The following is a 24,897-nucleotide window of genomic DNA, read 5'->3' as shown; positions in this document are numbered from 1 at the left end:
CCGGGAAAAATGTCACAATTACAACAAGTCTATAAAAATGTCCCAATTAAGGCATTCAGGGAAAGATACCTTGGTTCAAGAAGGCTGATGAAGTTCAGGGTTTCTAGCTTAGCTGAAAGGGCACATGGCAAATATGGCAACACTACTAGCTTCCTCTCCAGGCCTCTTGCTTCATGACATTCCCTGGCGGCATTCTCCTTCTTCATCTCCAAAGGTCACTGGCTGGTGGACTCTGTGGTTCTCTCCTCGTTCTGTGGTGGTTCTGCAGCTCTCTCCTCATTCTCAAAAGGAACTCTCTCCAAAATGTCTTTGTTTTTAAGATTACAGTAAACTAATCAAGACCCAGGTAGAATGGGTAGAGACACATCACCATCTAATCAAGTTTAATACCTGTAATTGATTGAACCACATCTCCATGGAGATAACCTAATTAAGTTTCCAATCTATACTACTGAATAGGGATTAGAAGAAACCATTGCTTCCACAAGATTGATTAGACTTAAAACATGGCTTTTCTAGGGTACATAAATCTTTTCAAACCAGCACATCCTTCCTTCTATTTTCTTTGTGTTCAGCTTATCATTCTTATTATGTCTTAATGAGAATATACTAACCTCATTGATTTCCAATTTTTCTTTTATAATATGTATATTTAAGAATATATATTTCCCTCTAGGCATCTTGTAACTTAGGACAGAAATATTTTACCTTTCAAATTTTTACTATCATTTTAATATGTCTAACTTATCTTTTCACTTCTTTAATTCATGTGTTATTTTGAACCATATTTCCTGATTTTCACATATTGGATTGTTCTGGTTATCCAGTAAATCTAAAAGAATCTACAGAACAGTTAGAATTTTTAGTTAATAAAAAATGCTTTTTATAGCACTATGTAACCTCTCATGGAAAAGCTCATATTTAAGAATATATCTTAAACCCATCAAAGGGTAGAATGTAGTGAGTGGTGGTATGATGAGCAGGAAACAATGAAATAAAAATCACAATGCAATAAATAAGAAGAGTATCCTTGCATTGATCAATAATAATTTTTCCTTATGAAAAGTGGAATACGACATTTAAATCTATGCAAATTAATTCTGCAATCACAAAAAAGAAAAAATTGGATATGACAGCAAACACATTTCTTGATACTGTGGAAGTTGTAGTTTATTCAACTAGAGTCCAGATTTTGGTATCAATTATTAATTGAAAAAGTAGAGACCAGGAATGAAAACTATTCTCTGAAAAAGTTTGTCTGTAACTGAAAGAAAAATCAGAGAGCAGTGGCTAAATGGAAGTAAAGAGAAAAATATGTGTGCTTTGAATATTTAAGAGGTTATTTTTATAGCTTCAGGGCAAAGGGTCACAGACATTAAAAGTTGAGAGAAAAGATAAAGAAGAGAAGGAAAGAAAGGCAGAGAATAGAACACAGATGGAGGAATCATAGAAAAGCAGTAAAGTACAACATTTTCACTGAAACTGTAGAACAGGAGGTAGATTGAACTGTAGCTCACAGAGCTTTATTTTCTCTTTCAATGAAAAAAGAATCTTCCACCAGTTTCCCAACGTGGAAACTGAGATTAATTCTGAGCTTCCTCCTATCTGTCAACAAATCCCAAGAGTTCTGCCTTGTCAATGTCCTTGACTAATTTCTTCCCATTCTTTACTTATCTCAATTCCCATACATAGGTGAGTATTTTCCAGACACATTCTCAGGATTTATATGTTCTCAATTTACAGAAATGTTGTTAAGGATATCAACATCTCCTATCTGCTATTTTTTTTTTTACTTCCTACTTATTTGATACCTTTTCCTCTTTCCATTCACCCTTTATGTTGCAATATACAAATTGCATCATCATCATAATATAAAAGATGTTAACTGAGGTGCAGTGTCTATTTCAGCTGAAGACTGAAACATTTAGAAGAAACAGTACTTCAGAAGCACCTCCAGATTCCACATAAAGATGGACAGGCACGACTTTCAAAGGCAATGGATTGACAACTGCTTTAGCGATAAAATCAGAGATATTTGATCTTATCAGACAGAATGGATATGCTATAATACCAAAAGATGGAAGACTTTTCAGGGCTTAAAACCATAGTATTTATTTCATACTCATTATTTATCTATTAAGTGAATTATGCACAAATTAATTTGAATTAGGGGCTGTGCCACATCTCCTCTCTCAGGATCACAGCCAGAGTTGTGACCACCCCTAATGTTGCTAGAGTATGTGGCAGAGGGAAAGAGAGAGCTTTAGAGATTTTTGCACTGGTAATTGAATATTCTGCATGGATCACTTTTGCTCACAATTTGGTCCTTATTTACTCTTTCAAGCTATGTCATGCTAGTCCCTATTATGATCTCTATATTTTAAGTATAAAGCAGTACTTTGATTGTCTTCAGAATCCCTTTGTTTCATGCTTTAATCAACTAGCGCATCAAAAATTACATTTCACTGCAAAGGAGGAAGAGGTTTTTATAAGCTCATTAGGACACATTATGGGAGAGATGATATGTAAATAGGACTTTAAGAAGTAAATACGGTGTAAAATGCATGAAGTTAATAAAAAGAATAAAATCCAGAAATTGCTGGGCATCTAATTACTGAAACAGAATGAATGTGCTCATGTTGTGAAAGCTGAGAGATCAGTTAGATCAGGTTAGTGGAAAAGCTGTAAATGCAGACTTTATTCTCTAAATATTGGAAAACATTTAGCATTAGAATGGTATAGTCATATAGTTATCATGGGCCAAAAAATAAATAAATGAAAAGCTAGAAGATGACATTTTAGAACATTTCAGATTAGGCAAGTGCCTCAGTGACTAAGAGGTAAATTACATGATCCCTTGAGCCAGTTGTAAAATTTTTTCATAAAGCAGAAAGCATATTGCATAGTGGAGGCCATTCATGGTCATTCAATTAAATTTCAGCTTTTCAAAATGAAGGTGCCTATAACCCATTTGTTTTTGAGGGCCACAAGTTTACAAACTACGTTAAGAATAAACTACAGGATCTGAATTAGGTCAGTGATCACATGATTGAACTTGGCAGAATGGATATTATAGATATGACATTTATATTCATAATAAAGGGATCCAAAATATATGGAGGGCCCACATTTAGAGTTTAGGCAGAGGTCTACTTTTAAGGACGTATGAAAGAAAGTGGATACTTGGATATACGAAGGTTATTGGAAGAAACTTGGAAGTGATTAAAGTTGTAAGAGGAAAATCATCAAATGGTAAGGTCTGTTGAGTTATGGTGATGTTTGGAATAGTTTAAATGACATTGAAGTAGAAAAAGTACAATTATTGGTTGCTGTTTGTACATACCAGGATTTGGACTAAACACTACCTGGATTAGCAGACTTGTTAATCTTACAGTGAAGAAATTAGGAAATCTTTTCATCATGCATGTACAGGTGAGGAAACTATGACATGTCATGCAATACATGAGTACCTAAGTATTTCCCTAGATGATCATTTAGTTCTTAATATTTTTCTTTTAACTCATGCTATCTGACTCAAAGAGCCTCTAGCCAGATCCATTATTATAGAGGAAAGAGTACAAGGTTAAAATCGACACTTATAAAAATTGGTGGTAATAAAAGAGGTATGAAGTTGCAAAGAGGGATTGTGACTGAGTTAGGGTCTCTAGAAAAGTAAAAAAGAATAGAAGCAAGTACACAGCAACAAATGAAGTACAATTTGAGAATAATGGGGTAAGAGTGAAGAATTTTGAGATTAAGACTCTACTATTTTTGAAAAGTATTTTAGTAATTGCTGAGGTTTACTTGGAATTACCACTGCCAAATTTTTTTTAAGCTCTATGTTTGAATTAGTTTATTTAAAGCTCAGTGCAAATTATGAAGTTCTTGAACAGACAGGGTAAGTAAGGAGCAGAGGGTTAAGCAATATAGAATATGTGAACAAAAGTTCAAACTCAGCAGTCTGGCTACAGAACGCATGTGTTATCTCCCACAAAAGTCCTAGTGAAAGAAAATAAAGTGATAAATAGGATTGAATACAAGGCTTTACCAAGTAAGCCTTGGGGTCATCTGAAACTAGATAAGATGAATGTTTTACGATATCAACATTTTTCTTAAATAGTTATATATATATATATTTATATATACACACACACAATTTTCCTTCATAGCATTTTCAGTAGATTCATGTCTCTTATTAATTACTGTTACCCCCACATATTTACAAATTTTTATTTGTTCTATATTTTTCTTGATAGAACTGGTATAATGTGTACAAAATGTTTTAAGTAATATCACATCAGAAATTTTTTCAAAGGAAATGCTTCAGTAATTTCCTCATACCTTTATATGTTATTCAAAATTGTGTGTTAAATTTAAACATTGTTTTAATTATGTAAACTTCATATATGGTTACAGAATTCTTTTATACCTATAAGAGAATGTGGGAAAAGAATTGTCAACCCAAACACACACTCTCAATGAGTTGTAAACCCAAATACACACACTTACAATGGAATTTCAGTATAAAAGTTGAATCTGAGTGTGTTTTTTTCCCCAGATTGTTTTAGCCTATTTGTGTGTTCAGAAGTATTCTTTCCACACAAATTCCCCATGAAAGCTTTATTCTTGGTCACTCCTTTGTTTGGTATTAATTGCTCTATTGGGAATAGATGGTTCCCAAGATCACTTTCTAGGCCTGATACCATTTCCTGCTACTGATACAAATGTTACTGTTTCATAGCTCCAAAAGTAAGCACTTCTACCTGGAACCTCGTCCTGATTTCAGAGATCCATATTCAGAATTTCATGATTCTGGAAAGCACATGCTTAACTACCATCTTCTTGTCTTTTGAAACTAATTAGAAATGTGAAGGGACAGAATTTGCAGAGGTGAGGATATATGAGGTCCACATCTTTCTTTTTTTTTTTTGCCTGTCAGCAAAAACTGCAAATTATCTATATATAGAAAACATGATAATTGCGTTTTTCAATTGTTTCCCAATCCACCCTAACCAATAACTTGCCTAACTTTCAAACATGCCTTCTATGAAGTGTTTTTATTTCTGAATATTATATTAATATGACTCATTATTTTAGAAGGGAGTTCTATGTGAAATAAACTGTATTTATATGCAGCTGTCTTATTTTGAAAAATATGCATTCTGGAAGGACAAATGTAGGAAAATAACGAAGGCTGGTTTCCCTATGCTTGAAGAATTTCTGTCTCATTCTTATCTTTCTTAAATTTGTTCCATTTAGCCAGTTCATTTAAGGACTGAGGATATAACTCTTTCCGATATATTCATACATTTAGTTATTACAGAAGTAGACTGTTTGTGTTTACATATTTGCATATGTATACATGTGTTTTTGCTCCATTTCTCTAGAACGTTATTTTTTTTTCAAGAATGGGAGAGCCTCCATTCATATTCAAATATACATTTTAACAGTGGAATGTAATAAATCTTTATCTCATGGATTCTATTTTCTGAAGGAAAACTGATTTAGTGGTACTGGGTTGTAATTATAAATACGGACATCATAGTTGTACAATAGAAAATTTCCTAAATATGTATATACACATATATATAATACAAGTATGTTTATATATACAAATCAATGAATTATCTGTAACTATTAGTTATCTTCAGAAAACCTCTAACACTTCCTGGAAGTATGTTTCACAGAGGCACATTTCAAAGAACTAGACTAATATTGCTGGGGACATTGATAAATCCTGACTAAATAATTGAGGGGTGTATCCTTTGAAATAGATTATTATTTTTTAAAAGTACACTATTATGCATGTATTATATACCTATGTGCTTAATATATCTTGTAAACACATTTTTTTTGCTAATTAAGACATGAGAAATAAGGTGAATGACAGTTAAAGAGAATCAGTAAATGCACTAGTTTATTCAAAAATAGGTCTGCTTGCTGATGATAATAAGAGAACCATTTAAGAGAAATACCTTTGCCCATTAGAAGATTACTTTACATTTAAGGACGCATGGTATTCACAATGAAATGGTCCTTTTGCTAATGAAAAACTATTATAAATGAAATAGTACAGGATTCTAGAAGATAAATGTTTTGTAAAAAGTAGATTTGAGTGCTTCTTGGAAGATAATGGCTCAGGGATAATTTTAGCAGGTGAGTAGAAATTGTTAAGGGTAAAGGAAATGAAATAGTCTTAGATATGAAGAAATGAAGGATTGGCAAAGAAATTAGATCTTCATATAAGTAGAGTAAGTAAAGGGGTTAATTTGATTAGAACAAATTATAAACATTGAGTGATAATTCTGAAAATAGAAAGGGAAACAGAAATGTGCAGACTATAGAACTGAATGCAGAGGTTTGTGAATTTCACACTTCAATACCTGAAAATTTTATTCTGGTCGACATCCTATTTTTACGTGTTTCTGATAGTTGGGTAGAGAAGGGAGTAAGGACTACCAACTGAGAGACCCTTCAGAATGCTTTGCTATCTAGCATTATATCTGTGCAAGGTCTTTTTTAGGTTAACTAAAATGGACCTTTTTTTTTTTGCATGGGCAGGCACCGGGAATTGAACCCGCGTCTCTGGCATGGCAGGCGAGAACTCTGCCACTGAGCCACTGTAGCCCACCTTAAAGCGGATTTTTTAACATACAAAACTATTGTCAAAACATGCAAAAATCTCTGCATATTTAAATCTAAAATTTGGATAGCTGTGAGATGATGTACCTAATTGATAGAAAACTGTAAAGTGAAGAAATTTTTGTTAGGGAAAGTAATAATGGTTAACAATTATAACATCCTGGTTATATCCAAGTGGATGACTAGGGAGATGTGTAATCATCAAAAAGCAGAATCGAATTCTACTTGAAATTTTTCATATATTCAAATATTTTGGTATATTAACATACACATATATGAATGTAACATTCTCTACATAAGATTTTCTCAGCCTTGAGGTCTTCTATCTCTGTAAATAACACCCAGTCGTTCAAAAAGTTAACATGTGATCCATCAGAGACCTTTCCTTCTTATACACCATACCCTGTTGATTATAAATTCTAAATATTTCTAGTCTAAAGATACAAATCTACCCTTCTACCCTTAAAGCCATCTCTACCTAGAGTATTAAAATGGCCTTCTAAAATATTTCTGCATAGGCCTAGTCATTCTTTAGTGCTTTATTTTCTCATTACTCACCAAAATAGGCAGGCTGATTGCGAACAGGAAAAATGCACTACAACATTTTTATATCCCATTTTGAAAATATACTCTCTCCCTCAGCCCAAATTCTCCTGCAGAAGGTCAACAATGTCCTGTTGAGTAAAAGTACCAGTAAATTCATCAATGGCATTGTGTAATGTAATCAGGCTTCTTATTCTGCTACTATATGATTTTATATAAAGGAAAATACAGATTATGTTCTAAACACAATTTCAATGGAAATCAAGGAATAACTTTTCTTAAGTTTTAGGAATTTTAGTTAATGTAAAAATAAAATGTCTAATTCCAATAAAATATTATCAGTAAGGCATTAAAATTATTTGCAACTTGTACTAGTGCTTCTTTCTGAAGATTCTTAATTTCTAAACTAGACTGTCCAATTATACATTTTAAGAAATATTTTGGAAGAAAGGTATTTAGTATGTAGATGTTCTTTGTGAAGTTATTAAAGCAACATGAGATTCAATATCATCCATTTGGGGATGATATTGACAAAGGCATATATCAGTGTAGAATTTTGAAATAATCATGTACAACAATTTCTTTGAGAAGATATCTGATTCTAAACTGCTACTTTTAGTATTGAAAGCTGTTAAAATAGCTGCAAAGACAATGTTCATACTTTGGGCAACCCATACTTTCTTTCTTTTACTTACAAGATGCTGTTAAGGAGAAAGGAAGTGGATTTTCAGAAAAGAAAAAAAAGAAACAATGAAGAACAAATGAAAAATCATTAGATATTAATCACTTCATGTATGCTATACTTTATTACTCCATATCTTTCAAATGTTCTCATTACTCACACTTTTACTTTACTCCTGCAGACCTCCAAGCCTCTCTCTCTTTCTAACTCTTTATCTGTTTCTCTCTCTGTTCTCTCCTTGTGCACACTCATAGTCCCCATATCTCCACACTCAGGGTCAATTTCTCTCACATTTATTTCTGGTTTGATTTGCCTCTCACTATCCAACAGCTGCATTTTCATACGTGTCTCTTTCCTTTCCCTGAGTAGGATGATGAAGGGGATTAATGAGAGTTCGGGAGGCAATTTCATACTGGTGGGCTTCTCTGACCAACCACAGCTTGAGAAGATCCTCTTTGTGGCTGTGCTAATTTCCTACCTCCTGACTCTGGTGGGCAACACAGCCATCATCCTGGTCTCCTGCCTGGATCCCATGCTCCACACGCCCATGTATTACTTTCTCACCAATCTCTCCTTTGTTGACCTCTGCTTAACTACCAGCATCGTTCCCCAGCTTCTGTGGAACCTCCACGGTCCAGCCAAGACAATTACTCCTCTTGGCTGTGCCATTCAACTCTACGCATCTCTGGGCCTCGGATCCACTGAGTGTGTCCTCCTGGCTGTCATGGCATTCGATCGTTATGCTGCTGTGTGCAGACCACTCCATTATGCCACAGTTATGCACCCACGGCTCTGCCAGTCCCTCGCAGGAGCGGCATGGTTGAGTGGAGTGGGCAACACCCTCATACAGGGCACCATCACCCTCCGGCTACCCCTCTGTGGGAACCGCAGAATTCACCACTTCATCTGTGAAGTGCCTGCCATGATCAAGTTGGCCTGTGTGGACATCCATGCCAATGAGGTCCAGCTCTTCATGGCATCCTTGGTCCTGCTCCTTCTCCCCCTGGCTCTCATCCTGGTCTCCTATGGGTTCATCACCCACGCAGTGATGAGGATCAGGTCTGCCCAAGCCTGGCGTAAAGCCCTGGGGACATGTGGGTCCCACCTGTTAGTGGTGTCCCTCTTCTACGGGACCATCACAGCTGTCTATATCCAACCCAACAGCTCCTATGCCCACAGTCGGGGCAAGTTCATAACCCTTTTGTATACCGTAGTAACTCCCACCCTCAACCCCCTCATTTACACGCTGAGAAACAAAGATGTAAAGGGAGCTTTGAAGAGGCTGGTCCAAAAAATTCAGCACATAGTAGCGTGAAAAACTGTGGTGAGAAAAGGTGCAGACCTGGACCACCAAGAGAGAAGTATTAAAGGAAAGACTCTGGGAGGGAACACCAAAAGTTGACCTGACATGTGGGCTGTGAAACTAAATCCACAAGGCTCTCTGGAAAATCCATAAGCATTTGACACTGCTTACTTCATTCCTTTTTCTAATGTACTCAAGTATACATTGACATCTGTGTTATCTACCAGCAAATCAGTTTGCTGATTTGATCATTATGCTGCTGTTTGCCAACCACTCCATTATGCCACAGTTATGCACCAACAGCTCTGCCAGTCTTTCGCAGGAGTGGCATAATTGAGCGGAGTACAAACTACACTTACTGTTCCATAAAGTACAAACTAGACTTACTGTTCCCAGACACTCTGCAGTTAATTTTCTTCCCCCTCTGATCTTTCTCTTATATAAATCCTGGCTTTGCCTTGCTATCTGAAATCAAGCTATAGGTTCTTCTACCTTGTATGGAAACTGTTTGTTAATAATAAACTAGGTGCCTTGGGGTTGTATGCCAGGAGTTCTGCTGAGATATTTTCCATCTGAATCCTACCCTTGAACCAACACAAAGGTGTAGATTGAAAGCTTATCTCTTCTGCTTTTGGGCTCTTTTGACTTCTCCACTCACTTTCCTTTGGCTACTCTGGAAAGCCTTTTGGATGAGGGTTCTTTGTTTCATATACTTTACTTCTGATTCTTTGCAAAGTCGTCTTTGCTTGTGATTTTGATCATGCATTTTTGTTGAATTCACAGTGGTGGCAGTGATGAATTTTGCATTTCAATGATTTTGGTTCAATCAGTAAGTGATGTCAGAAGACAGATTGTAAGAATTCAGATTCTCCTAGGGCAAATGTGATAGGGAAGTTGAATTTAATTCATTTGGTGTGTATGTCTGTTTGCACATACTTGTTTGAAGATTTTAATATTTCTAGTAATTAAATTTGGCATATAAAATACAGGGCTGTGAAGTTTTTAGTGTTTTGTCTTTCTGATTTTTATTGGAAACTCTCTGTGTGTTTTCTATTTACATAAAGATGAATGTTCTTAACACTAAATATCAGAGATTTCTTCCTCCTCACAACATTCTGACTGTTTAAATGTATTTTCATATTAAAGATGCTGTTAATATACTATGCTCTCTTATAGGCATTTTTGTATTTAATAAATTTCGTTATTAAAAGGAGCCATAAAACAAAAGGAAACTAAACCCCTAGCTTCTCACATTCAGCCTTCTTTAACTGTTTTGTTAAGATCTTTACATGATTAAACAGTCTGAAGTTAATATTCTTTCAGGACTCTTTAAGTAGTCTAAGTAAAGAGGTGGGGAAAGCTTACATCATTATAAATTGGACAAATTGAGTCTGGAAAATGAGGATTTACTGCAGCAATAGAAATCAAGATGTATTATTCTTCAAACCTTAAACAAGGTAATCCTTTTAAGAAAATACTCATAGAAACCAATGTCATATGTTAAGGGAGATGAATACTGCAAAAGTAAAATGGGTTACTAAATTCAAAAGAGAATCACAAAATTTCTCAGATCCCCATCAATGTAATCTCTGGAGAGATCTAACGATATTTATTTATATGTCTATTTCTTAATTTCATTATATATATGTTTATATATGTTTATATATATATATATGTTTCTGTTTTAAATCATGTTGTATTTCATTTCTTATATAATTTCTTTGAGAGTTTTAAAATTTTCCATAGTATTTAACAGAAAAATCAGTATTCTTTTTCTTCATGTAGAAGGACATAAAATCCAGTTTCTCTTAAAATATAATGGAGCTCTGAGTGATTTATAAGGATTAATAAGTACTTATAAAGTTTTAAAATAAAAGGAAAAGATTTAAGAACACATATTTTTAGGTTTTAAATGCCAATTTGACTCTTTAAAGAAAAATGTTTTACTGTAAGTCTGAGTTAATAATATATATACTCAGAAGTTAATTAATGACTGCTTATTTGGCTGAAAGGAAGTAAGAAATGCAACAAAACTGCATTACTTATAGACAATTTAAAATTTCTTGCATGTGGTATACAATTATATTGAAAAACATTCTGTATTATTCTTACTTAAGGTGCTTTCTTTCAAATATTAGCCTGGTTAATAATTTTGACATAAAAAACAGTTCTAAGTGCTCCTCCTTGTAAAAATGTTGAGGAAAAGTTCTACTTTATATATTCTTGGGCTTAATTTTTAATAAAGAGCCCTGATAATTTCAGTTGTTTAAACATCAGCCACTAGTTTTATTGAATTTAATCTAATATAACTTTGTTTCAAATTATAAAACTTTTAAAAATATGTTTTAATAATATAAACTATCATAGTTAATGCATTTATTACATATGAATGTATTATTTAATGCTTCAAATTGAATTATTCCAGTGTGTCAGCTTGATTGATGATTTCAAGAATTTCTTTTAACCTTACAAGTAATAGTGATTTTATTTATGACTAATCTCTGCACCCTTGGGCATTCTAAGCAAATGATATAAAATATTTATAACTGTACACAGTTTTAAATCTATTGTTTCCTCTTTATATTTATATAGTATAGAATGGCAGAATAAACAAACATCCAATTGCATTTGTGTACTGTTAATGTACAAGTTCCTTTTTCTCCTACTTTGAAAGGAATAGGTACTATATACTTGGGGATAAAAATAACTAGATGGTTTTCTGCTGTTACTTTCTAATATTCTGTATGCCTGTGAAATAAGCAAAAGCAAGTTTCTTTGTTTAAGTTTTCATTAAAAAAATATTGATACTTTAGTGGGTTCAATACTCTCAGAGTATATGAATATATTTAGAAAACAATGGATAGGAGGATTTCTCTGTTTATTAAGAAAATTATTATAGTTCATTAAGATGGAAAATTCAATTTAATATGAATTTTGTCTTATTACTTCATACCTGTCCATGTTAAATATTTTTACTCCAAATAGTACTATATATATTTCCTTCTCTTTAGATACTAATCTGATATCTTAACATCATGACAACTTTTCTCTCTCAGAAATGGAAAAATGTCTTTAACATATACATGGCTAGACAGATAAATATTTAAGCCACCCTTACATCGAAATAATAAGAGAACAAAGTACCCCATTAAAAATGGGCAGTAGGTCAATAAAATTGAGGGACTAAGGACCTTTAAAGTTCATTCCTCAGTAAAAGCAATGAAAAAACTGGCAAAATTGTCAGAACCTTCTCAGTACTCTGGAAATTAATCAAAGGCTTGGAGGAACCAGAGGTGTAGTCAAGAACAATGGCTGATTTTTTTTTTAAAAAGAGTGAGATTTGTGCCTCTTTAACTTATCTTGTTTGCATTCGCTATCCCCTAATTCTGTTGTAGCCTTGCAGAAGTAAAACAGCAGGCCATATTCATTCATGATACTAGAGGGGATAGAATGGAACTCATTTCCAAAGAAATACCATTATTTGACAAATTTGGTGGTTACTAAGAAAACCTTATTTGAAAAGTGTGTCTTTATTTTAACTCACTCAAAATCATGGAGTGCTACACAGGAAGATGTGGTGGGAGGAAATTTTGTTGAATATTTTAACATCACCACATCCTAAGTCTAACAGTAATCTAACATTATACTACCCAAAAAGTTTAAAAAGAAAAGCTGCAGAATGAGAAGTCCATTGGGGCTTTGAAGAGTCCTAATATATTCCTGAGAACCTAGAAAGCCATGTGTATGTCCAATCTTTGTGAAAATATTTAGAGAGATCTGTGAAGGCCCTAATATCTCACCTGCAAATGATCTTGACATTCTTCAGAAAATACAGTTTCTGAAGTTTAAATGTACAATAACTGAAGTGAAAATTTTATTAGAAGGGCTCAATAGTAGATATGAGTTGGCAGAAAAATCAGTAAATTTGTAAATAGGAAATTAAGATTGTGCTGTGGAAGACAAGTGAAAAGGAATGAAGGAAAATGAATAGATCATAAACAGACCTGTGGGATGCCATAAAAAATATTAACATTTGCATAATGGGAATCCCAAAGAGAGGAGAGAGAAAGGAGTAGAAAGAATATTTGAAAATAAAAATTTTGATCAAAACATCAAAGAAGCTCAATAAACCAAAAGTAAGATAAACTGAAATAGAACCACAGCTAAGGGTCTCATTATCAAACTGCTAAAAGACAATGGAAAAATCTTGAAATCAGGAGAGTACTGACTCATTGCATACAACATTTTGTTAATAAGATTAGTATGTCAATTTCTTATCAGAAAAAGAGGAAAGAAGAATGTGTGATAACATATTATAATTGTAAATGAGAAAACAACCACCTAGTCAAGAATTCTATATGCAGAAAAATTATTCTTCAAAACTGAACAAGAAATTAAGACATTCCACAGAAACAAAGGCTAGGAATGTTCATTATTAACAGACTTAACGTACAAGAAATTATTAAGGAATTCTTGCAGGTTACCCCAAGTAAAGAAATACTGAAGGTCAGAAAAGGTTCAAATATAGGTAAATGTAAAAGTATGTAAATTGATCTTTTGTTTAGTTTGGACATTAGACAATACACACCTAACGGAAGACAGAGAGAGTCTTGACTACACACAAAGGAGAAGACAATATGCAGTCAGAGCACAGAGAGATTTGAAGATGCTTTAACATTGGACCACAAGCCAAGGAAAACAGACAGCCTCTAGAACCTGGAAGTGGCAAGAAATGGATTCTCCTTCTCTGGAGGTAGTGTAGCCCTGCCAACATCTTTTTTTTTTTTTTAATTTAGTAATAAATTTCACATACATACATTCCATACGTAGTGCATAACCAATGGCTCAAATACCATCACATAGTTGTGTATTAATCACCATGATCATTATGTATTGCATCATTCCAGAAAAAGAAATAAAAAAGAAATAGAAAAAAATTATACACACCATGCCCCATACCCCTCCCTCTCATTGACCACTAGTATTTCCAGCTACACAATTTGTTTTACCCTTTGTCTCCTGTAATACATCTTTTTTCTATCCATATTTTTTTTTACTTTTCTATCCACACCATAGACAAAAGGAGCATCAACACAAGACTTCCACAATCACACAGTCACACTGTAAATGTTATATCATTATACAATTGTCTTCAAGAATCAAGCCTACCAAAATCTTGATTTTGATCTTGTGATACTAATATCAGATTTCTGGCCTCCAGAACTGTACGAGAGTAAATATCTGTTGTTTTAAGCAGAAAGAAAAAAAAATATGGGGTGTAAGGATAGTTCAGTGGTATAATTCTCACATGTCATGCAGGAAACCCATGTTTGATTCCTGGCCCTTCCCAAACAAACAAACAAATAAAAAAACAAGCAAAACAAAAATTCAACAAATGGTCCTGCAATAAGTGGATACTCACCTGGAAAAAGGATGAATTGTGACCCCTGCCATATAGCACATACACACATACCGCACACACACAATACAATACACACCTAACAATGAGTCAAATAATAAACCAAAATAAGAAAGCACTTTGTGATGAATGAAGATGAGAACATGGCATACAAAAAATCAGAGAATGTTGCAAAATCAACATGCAGAGGAAAGTTTATAGCTGTCAGCACCTACCTTAAAAAAAAGAAGAAAGATATCAAATGAATTACTCAAGTTTACAGCTTTAGGAACCAGAAAATAAGGACAAACTAAATCAAAAGCAAGCAGATGGAAGAAAATAATCAACATAAAGCAGAAATAAGTGAAATAAAAAATCAGAAACAATAGGGAAAATTTAACAAAACCAAGATTTAGTGCTACTAAAAGATAAATAAAATTGACAAATATTTAACATGTCTGACCAAAGAAAAAGAGGAATGGTTCAAGATACTACAATCATGAATGAAAAAAGGAAATTACTCCCAATCCGAAAGAAAAATATAAAAGGGAATGCTATGAACAATTGCATGACAACAACTTAGATAACCTGGATGAAATGAACACATTTCTAGAAATAAACCAACTGCCAAGTGGCTCAAGAAAATATAGAAAATCCAAATAGATTTACAACAAATAAAGAATTCTAAAAATCTTCTTAAACAAAAGTTCAAGACCATATTGCCTCACTGGTGAATTTTACCAAATCTTTAAATTATTAATTCCAATCCTTTGGATCTTCCATAAAACTGAAGAGGAGAGAACAGTTCCTAACTTATATTGGAAGACGATTAATACCCTGGTATCAACACAAAACAAAGATATTAACAAAATAAAATCACAGACCAATATCCCTTATGTTTAGAGAAGCAAAATTGCTCAACAAAATAATAGCAGTTTGAGTGCAGCAGTATAAGAAAGAATATTCAGCATGACTAAACAAGACCTATTCCAGGAATGGAAGAGAGTCAACATACGAAAATCAACAAATGTGATGAATCATATAAAAAATAGAAGAAAGAATCAAGTGATTATCTCAATAGGTACAGGAAAAGCGTTTGTCAAAATCCACTATCCTGTCATGATAAAATACTCAAGACTCAGAATGGAAAGTAATTTCTCAAACTGATAATGAGCAATTACCACAGGTAACGTACTTAACTGGGAAAGATTGAAGGCTCTTCCATGAAGGTCAGGAATAAGACACATATGTATGCATAATCTTACCACTTTTTCAAAAAGGACATAGCAGTAGGAAAGGAGTAAATGAAAGGATGCTCTAGAGTTGATACAATTAAGATCATTATGAGATATGACTAAACTGGTTTGAGAACAGCTAAAATGAAAAATAGTGACAATATGAGATGCACTGGAGAGAAAGAGCTTGTCTCATACGTTGCTATTGGAATATAAAATGTTACAGCCAGTCTAGGAAATAGTTTGGCAGACTGTTAAAAAACTAAACATATACTTATTAAATGATGCAGGAATTGTATACTTGAATATTTATTTATACCTAAGAAATAAAAAGTTACATGCACATAATAATCCATCCATGAATGTTCATAGCAGATTTATTTGTAATTGTCAGAAACTGGAAAAATCCAAATGAGTTTCTATAGGTATGTAAATAAACAAAGTAATCCATACAATGAATTATTCTTTAATGTAAAAAAAGAATGTCCGTTCACATCAGTGGGACCATACAGTATTTGTCCTTTAGTTTTTGGCTAGACTCACTCAGCATAATGTTCTCTAGGTCCATCCATGTTATTACATGCTTCATAAGTTTATCCTGTCTTAAAGCTGTTCCATCGTATATACTGTGGTATATACATACATTCCATCGTATGTATATACCACAGTTTGTTTAGCCATTCTTCTGTTGATTCAGACTGTGCAACAGGACTAGATACAAAAACTCAAAAATGGACAGCACAATAATACCTAATTGTAAAGTAATCATGTTAAAACACTGAATGAAGCTGCATCTGAGCTATAGGTTTTGTTTGTTTGTTTTTGTTTGTTTGTTTGTTTGTTTTTGTTTTTGATTTTTGTTTTTTTGTTTTTTTTTTACTGTTATTATCACTTTTATTTCTTTTCTCTATATTAACATTCTATATCTTTGTCTGGTGTGTTGCTAGTTCTTCTAAACCGATGCAAATGTACTAAGAAACGACAATCATGCATCTATGTGATGATGTTAAGAATTACTGATTGCATATGTAGAATGGTATGATTTCTAAATGTTGGGTTAATTTCTTTTTTTTCCATTAATTAATAAAAAAAAAAGAAGAATGGACTACTGATCCATGCAACAACTTAGATAAATCTCAAGGGAATTATGCTGCATGGAAAAAAAAAACTCCTCAAAGTTCATATACTATCTAATTCTTTTTATAAAACAATCTCATAATTGTTATAGTGAGGGAGAACAGGTTAGTGGTTCAGGGGTTAGGGATATTGAGAGGAGAATGGAATAGATATAACTGTAAAGATGTGGTATGAAGATGATCTTTCTGCTACTGGAATAGTAATGAATGTTTCCCTAATTTGCTATTATGACAAAATGGCATAGAACTATACACACATATTGTGCCAAAGTCGATTTCCTGGTTTTTGATATTCTATTAAAATTACTTAATATAGGACCATTGGGAGGAAACTGAGTGAGGGGTATACAAGACCCTTCTCTCTATTATTTTTGCAAAGTATTGTTAATCTCTAATTATTTGAAAATAAGAAGTTAAAATTTTAACAGGAATTGGAATGGAACACTTCCACTGATATTCTGAAATTATACTTTGATTTTTAAAAAATAACATAATTTCGGTGCACGCTGTTCTAATCTTCAGTCTAGGTTTTAATTGTGTACTAAACACTGAAGGAAATAGAGTGTAAAATTTGTAATTCTTAGACATAAAGTTCCAAGCATTTAAGTTTCCTTAGCTGACTCAATTAAAAAAAACTTTGAGCATACACTAAATTAAGGACTGATATTTCTACTTTATACATGAGTTATTAAATTCATGGAGATGATGTATTCCCAAGGCTATGTAGCTAACAAGCAGAGGTGATAAGGCAAATGTAGATATTTTTAGCATCTAGTTTGGTATGCAATAAACACTGAAAATAGAACAATACTGTCATGCTTACACAATGGGTCAAGTTGGCCAGGTAATGGTGTCCACTTATCTAGTCAAGCAAACACTGGCCTTACTGTTACTGGGAGTACATTTCATGGACTTAAATCATCAATAAATTGATTGTATTTATAGCTGATCACATCTACAATCAACTAGGGAGGGTGTCTTCAGCAAGGAGAGCGATTTACTCCAATCAGGTGAAAGCTTTAAAAGAAGTGATTGCAAGTTTATAGAACTTAATGTAATACCAGATACATTCCAGAGTATGTTGGGCAGATAATTAAAGTATTGGCAAAGTCCCTTGAGGGAATGAACACAAAATAAGTAACTATTAAAATTTCCAATCTGGGAAATCCTTGAGATTTAGGGATTGTCAATAGGCCATGCTCTAGAGCTTGAGCCTTGCTCTCATGAAACATATTTTTGTAACAGAGAAGCTAAGCCTACCTGTAGTAATGCCTGAGTTACTTCCAGAGAACTTGGTTGCTCAGATGTGGCATCACTCTCTATAAGCACAGCTCTGAAAGTAAAATCATTACCTACCTCCCCCAACATGGGACATAATGTTGAGGGATGTAAATCTCCCTGGCAACGTAGGACATGATTTCAAAGGATCAGTGTGAACCTGGCACCATAGGATTAGCAATGAATGCCTGACCAAATGGGGGAAAGAAATGTAACAAAATAAGGTATCAGTGGCTAAGATATTTCAAATAGAGTTGACATGTTATTCTGCAGATTACTCTTATGCAAGCCTCAGCTAGATATTGCTAATTGCCATTGTACACCAAGCCCCAACCAACAGCATTCCTGTAAACCCTAAAGAACATCCAGAGATTTAGCTCAGACTTTATAAACTAAGTTGATTTTTCAGAAACCTATAACCTCCATATGGTTCCTAGTCCAGATAAACCCTGATACTCAGAGTTACCAGTGTCTCCGAAAGCATCAACTAGTTGCATCCTCTTACCCCATAATGTCAACACCAGTTTTTAATATGAAGTTAGAATGAACACTACTCAAATATCCCTAAAGAGTGGAAGAAGGATCAAAGGATAAAGAGTAGTTGTATCAGAGAAGAGAGGATTTAACAAATAACTATGACGGCTGAATCATTATATTGATACTTCCTTTTAGTTTCCAGTATCTTAGAGTAGCTAGAAGGAAACACCTGAAATGGTGGAACTGTAACCCATACTATACTTTGGAATTTGTTCTAAAACTACTTTATAAATGCACTTAGAAATTTATGACTCTTTTGTATATATGTTATATTTCACAGTAAAAAGTTCTTTTTAAAAAAAGAAGGATATCTTCAGCAGTGAGAAGAGACCATTTTCATATCTATGTCAGCCAGATTTTCCTGAGCTATTCATTGAAAACCTTTACTGGAGTTGCCAGCATGCAGTCTGACCTACAGAATTTGGACTCGTGCATCCCCAAAGTTGCATGAAACATTTTATAGATAGCTCTTGGCTGGATTTCCCTAGAGAACTAATATGTCTTTTCAAAGCTTGCCCTCTTAGTGCTGGATAAATTGTTACAGCATTCACACATGTACAACTTCATCATGAAAATCAAACAGTTTTGCTACATTTGCAAAAACCTTTCAACATTCCTGACTTAAATATGTCAATTCATTGGATTCTCTTTTTAATTGATTTTATCATCTTCCTGGCTCCTGCATTGATTAGTGGATAGATTAAATTCTTTAATGTGTTTATCATACATTTGGTTGAACAATTATTTTAGTTTTATATCTTTTAACACTGACAAATAAGTTAACACACTCATTCATTGTAAGCAGACATGTTAGGAAATATCTTCCTTCCCCAACCTTTTTTGAAATCCAATGAGTGAAGAAACAAAACAGAATTGGAATATAAGAGAAAAACATGAATTTCTCCTTCATGGGTTAAGGGGAATTTTGAATAGAGTAAGAGGACAAAGTTTTATTTCTGAACAGAACTGTGTTTATGTTACAAGTCTATAGTTTAAGTCAAGCATAGTGCTTAATTCTTTATATACATACATATATATGTATATGTACATATAAAACCTCATTTTATTGTCTCCAAAATTCTATAAGACACTATAAAATCTGTATTAAAATGTGTGAAATAGACTAGGAAAAGAATTAACTTCCCTAAATTCGGAGAAGTATCAAGATGCAATCATAACAGCTATGGAAAACTTCCTCCCATACTTGCCATTAAGAATGCTTTCTAAAACCTTATTGCTTAAACATTTCATTTGTTTAACATGCACATTCACTTACGAATTCAGATAGCACTTATTGATCTTATATCAGCCTTAGAGAGTCCCATATGTCTATGTGATGAGTATTCTAAAATGCTTTAAAGAACTTATTCTTTAATATGAGGAAGACCATTGAAGAGAATGAGATACAGTGATTAGTATGATAGACAGGGTCCCTTCTTTCCTGAAGCATATGTTCTATAATTGTAGTCATATGATAATCAAATAATCAAACAAATAACTCTGATAATTAGAACTTGTAAATCAAGAAAGTAATTAATCAGAAAATTGTGAAACAAAATCAGAGGAGGGGAATATAAATCTGATTTCCTCATGTATCTCAAATAAGATGGTGTTTTTCTCTCATTCAATGATTATTGATTAATGGAAAAACATTCCTTGTAGTTTCTGTGGGTGCACACTAGTTTGGTTTGCTTGCTTTGAAAAGAAGAACCAGGATTTCTAAACTATTTTTGCCCCGTAAAGGGCAGAAGAACAAGGAGATATCATTCCCATTGATCTGCACTCTATTGATCCATTAGTATAACTTAAGCTATTGTTGTGGTTCCCCCTCCTAAATGAGAATGAGCCCCAAGCATGTAATAACCTTCATGACCAGAACAAAGGTCAAGAAAGAAAACCTCTCTAGAGGGAAAAAAAATGTAATCATGGATGTAAAGATTGGAAAGGGAAGGCACTGATTGTATCTTAGCCATAAACTTTAATCTTAGTAAAAGATCAGGTCTTAAGAACCTTTACTGATTATTCTAGAGGCCCAATGTCTTCATACTATATGGAATGCCTTTGTTCTAAAATCATACACATGTTGCCCCTTGCACTCCTACCCCTCTGCAGGATGCTATTTCTCCAGACTGCCACCACCAGAGAATCTCTTCTGTTCACAAATCCTAATAAATCTATGTTCTACTTCAGGGTCCAGCAGGACTTTATGTCTCACAGTGGTACCAGCTTGTGCTCTTTACAAACTTGGTCTGGGCCAAGCACTTTTCATCCAAGAATGTCTGGCAATATCCAACACTGTATTTTTATAATGGCTTGTGTTCTTTCATGAGCCACAGTTAAAATGTCTAAAACCATTCTGTTTTGAAAGACTACTTTCTGTAATTGGATGGTCTCATCATTTAATGATGATATTGCTAATTTAGATTCACTTATTCTATGAACTGTGTGGTTAGCTAAGGCTGTTTATGCTTTTTTGGAACCATTGCAGCTTCCCCTACAGCAAGAATAGATAAAGGATAAAATCACCATGGGGTATGCATCACTGGGAATCTAGATTTAACCATTTCTCAATTGATGAGAGAGAATATTTTAAGGCTTTCTGATATTGTGATGAAGCAAAAGTATTTTGTGTATGGAAAAACCTGTCTTTTTGAGGGTCTAGAGGTTTCAAAATATTATATACCCCAGAAAAATCATGTTTTAATCCTGATTCAATACTGTGGAGGCAGCCATTTTTTTTAATCCTGATTCAATACTCTAGGTTGGAAACTTTTGCTTAGATGATCTCCACAGAGATGTGACATACCCATTCATTGGTGTGAGCTTTTGGTTAGAAAGAGATGTGTGTCTACCCATTCCAGTTGGGTCTTGATTAGTTTACTGGAATCCTTTAAAAGAGGTAACATTTTGGAGAGAGTGAGAAATGACAGAAGACTCAGACACAACAGAGAGAGCAGATGTAGATGCTTGGAGAGCATTGCTTCATAGAACAGGGACACAGATGTTTGGAGATGCTTGGAGCCAGGAGACATCACCATGAGATGTTAAGCAAGCCATAACCTGGAAGTGGTCAAGGGAAGCTAAGAATGAACGCCAGCCCCAGAGAATAAAAGTGAAGAACTTTCACAGGATCAGAGGCTGAAAATAATGGAGCCCAGGATCAAGGGAATGGCAGATGCAGCCACATGACTATGCAGCTGACAGAGTTGTTCCTGACCCATCAGCCTTTCTGGAATGAAGGTAATCTCTTGTTGGTGTCTTAATTTAGACACTTTGACTTCCTTAGAACTGTAAATGCAGAACTTATTAAATTCTCCATTTTAAACCCATTCTAGTTGTTGTATATTGCATCCCAGCAGCTAGCAAACTATCATGTATGGGGTTATATAGTAGATGAAAAGTCACATTAAATCATAACCCATATCCCATACATGGTTTATTTCTTGGTGAGAGAAATTCCTTGATCACTGTCTTTTTAAGTAGGTATTCTATAGAGGGTGCTCACCCTTAATAGACTTGCTGATTAGGTTTCCCCACCAGAAAAGCTAACAGATGTCCTATGACAGTATCTAAAGCTAAATGCATACTTTGCCCATTGTGATAGCAGAAGGGGGCTTATATAATCCACTTTCTACTAAGTCATTGTACTCTGTGATTGGCCTATGTGTCCTATCTGGTGAGGCAAACAGTGTGGTTATGACAGGGAGCGTGATTGAGCATTCCTGTTTGGTGTCTTTAAGTTGTTAGCAGTTGAAGAGTAGCTGGAACTGCTGAGCTAAATGCCATAAAGTTTCATACCCTTGGTAACTGCTCTTTTCATGAAGCCACTTGGCTATTTCTCATGTCTCAGTAGTGTGGCTCTGGAATTGACTGAGGGCATCCAGACAGCATGTGAGGACTGTGGGCAGGGACATGATAGACAGTTACTTTTTGTCACTGGCAGGTGTCCAAGATATCTTTCTGCGGCTCTCTTCCACATAGGGGGCAAATTCTGACTGTTCATTGTGTTTGTGACCAGGTTGCCATCCAGGTCATGAAGCCTTTGTAAACAGCCCAGCTATTGATACTGGCAGTTAGCATCTATCCTGGTTCATGCACTATTACCATCCAGATGGCTCTTAATTCAGCCTTTTGGCTGCTTTGCATAGCACCATTCTCTCACCATATACTATCAGTACTGGATTGTGCTATCATTACTGTCTACATGGGAGGCTACCTGCTAGCAGATTCATTAATAACCCAAACAGACTAGGGAGTTGTCCCTGTGCCCTCTATAGTGGGTATTGTAACAGCTGTTTCAGGTGTGGCAATTTTACCTGTGGAGTAGTCCACATATGACACTGGGCCTAAAATTTTGTACATCATGGCACTAAGAGGGCTGGGATTGTAAACACTGTGGTGCAATATGTAGGCTTCACAATTTGTTAGGGTAATCAATTTTGTACTGCCGGATTGTGGCTTATTGACCTTAACCATAATCCATCTCTGTATAGGGATGGTGGTTCTCAAAATGACATGTAATTTCTGTGCTGCACCTTCCACTTGCAATAGAACAGCATGCAGTTCCTTTTCTAAGGGGCTATAACATAATTCTTCCTCTTTCAATAATTGTGAGCAGAGCCCTAGAGATCCCTGCTTAGAATATTGTCATTGCCCCAAACTCCACCCAAAGCCAATATCAGTGCTAGCCACATCCAATTCACAATGTAAATAAAGATCTACCTCCCTCAGTGCTTGTGCCTTTGCTGATTTTTTTTTTTTGCTTTTTCAAAAGCAGCCTACATATACAATCATTTTAATATTTGAGCTAAATGGGGAATAAAAGGTGTCCAATACAATAGTATTTCTCATAAGGCCATTGATTGCTTTGGCATATGTGACAGGAAAACATTGAACCTAATCATCTAGTTTGTAACAAAATTGTTCCTAACTCACATATTCTGAAAGAGCCCTAAGTCTGAAACAGTGCATTAGGGCAAAGAGCAGAAAGTCAAAATTGACACTTGTGAAAATTGGTGAAGATACAAAATGTAAAGTTGAAAAGAGGGATTGTGGCTGGTGTCAGTGTTTCCAAGAAATAAAAAAGCACAGAAAGAAGTACAAAGCAACAAATGAAGTCCAATTTGAGAATGATGGAGAAAGAGAGAAGAATTTGGAGATTTAAAAACACTTCACAATTTTTGAAATGTATTTTAGTAATTGTTGAGGTTTAGTCCATGTTTACCAACATCAGACTTTGTCTTATAGTTACTAAAAATGAATTAGTTCATTTAATCCTTACCACAAATATAAAGTTTTTAACTGAGCAACTGACAGATTAGATAAAAAGCAGAGGTAACATGCAAATATTGAGTAGAAGAGCAAAATTTCAAATGGAGGCAATCTGGCTCCAGAACCCATTTGTTATTTGCCACAAAAGCACTAAGTGTGACATTGCAATGGTGACTTTGTGTCAGAATTCTTGCTATGTCAGAGACCTGTGTTTGATTCCCAGGGTCTCCCCATGAAAAAAAAAGCCCTAAGGAAAGAAAAATAGAGTGATATAGAGAATTAAATAAGAGGTTTTTGCCAACAGGCCCAGGGGTTAAATGAAACTGGATAAATGCCTGTTTAATAAAAAAAAAATTATCTTAAATAATCTTTCTTTTGTAGCATTTCAAATAAATTCGGTTCTCTGATTAATTACTACACTACCCCCTACACATATTTTGAATTTTTGTTTTGCTGTATTTTTCTTAAAAGAACTGGGATAATATGTACAAATGTTTTAGGTGTTATTACATCAGGGATCTTTTTTAAAGGGAATGGTAGAGTTATTTCCTCACAATACTATATATTTTTCTATATTCTGTTTGACATTCAAAGTACTGTTTTAATTCTGTAACCAACATATATGGAAACATAAGATATTATGTGAAAAGTGTTAACCCAAATGTTTATATTTACAATGGAATTTCATAGGTTATACAACTTGTATTTGAATGTGTGTCTGTTTTCAGATTGTTTTAACCTTATCATATGTAAATACAGCAGAGAGGTAAATGAGCCTCATGTCATACATGGGAATAGTTATCATTATGTTTCTTAAATGAATTCCCAGAACTGAAAGTCACTGGTTCCTGACTTTTCCTTATGATTTCTCC

General features: G+C 34.2%; 1 protein-coding gene across 1 annotated transcript; it reads left to right on the top strand.

The window, feature by feature from the left end:
* The first annotated feature begins 8,147 nt into the window (after positions 1 to 8,147).
* LOC143682566 (olfactory receptor 2G3-like) lies at positions 8,148 to 9,369 on the top strand. Its single transcript, XM_077159183.1, has one exon. It carries the CDS (start codon positions 8,238 to 8,240, stop codon positions 9,180 to 9,182), a length of 945 nt encoding a protein of 314 aa, XP_077015298.1. The 5' UTR covers positions 8,148 to 8,237; the 3' UTR covers positions 9,183 to 9,369.
* Positions 9,370 to 24,897: the final 15,528 nt, after the last annotated feature.

Source organism: Tamandua tetradactyla, chromosome 5 (assembly GCF_023851605.1).
Source record: "Tamandua tetradactyla isolate mTamTet1 chromosome 5, mTamTet1.pri, whole genome shotgun sequence".
NCBI classification, from domain to species: domain Eukaryota; kingdom Metazoa; phylum Chordata; class Mammalia; order Pilosa; family Myrmecophagidae; genus Tamandua; species Tamandua tetradactyla.
This window is presented reverse-complemented; position numbering and strand designations above follow the sequence as displayed.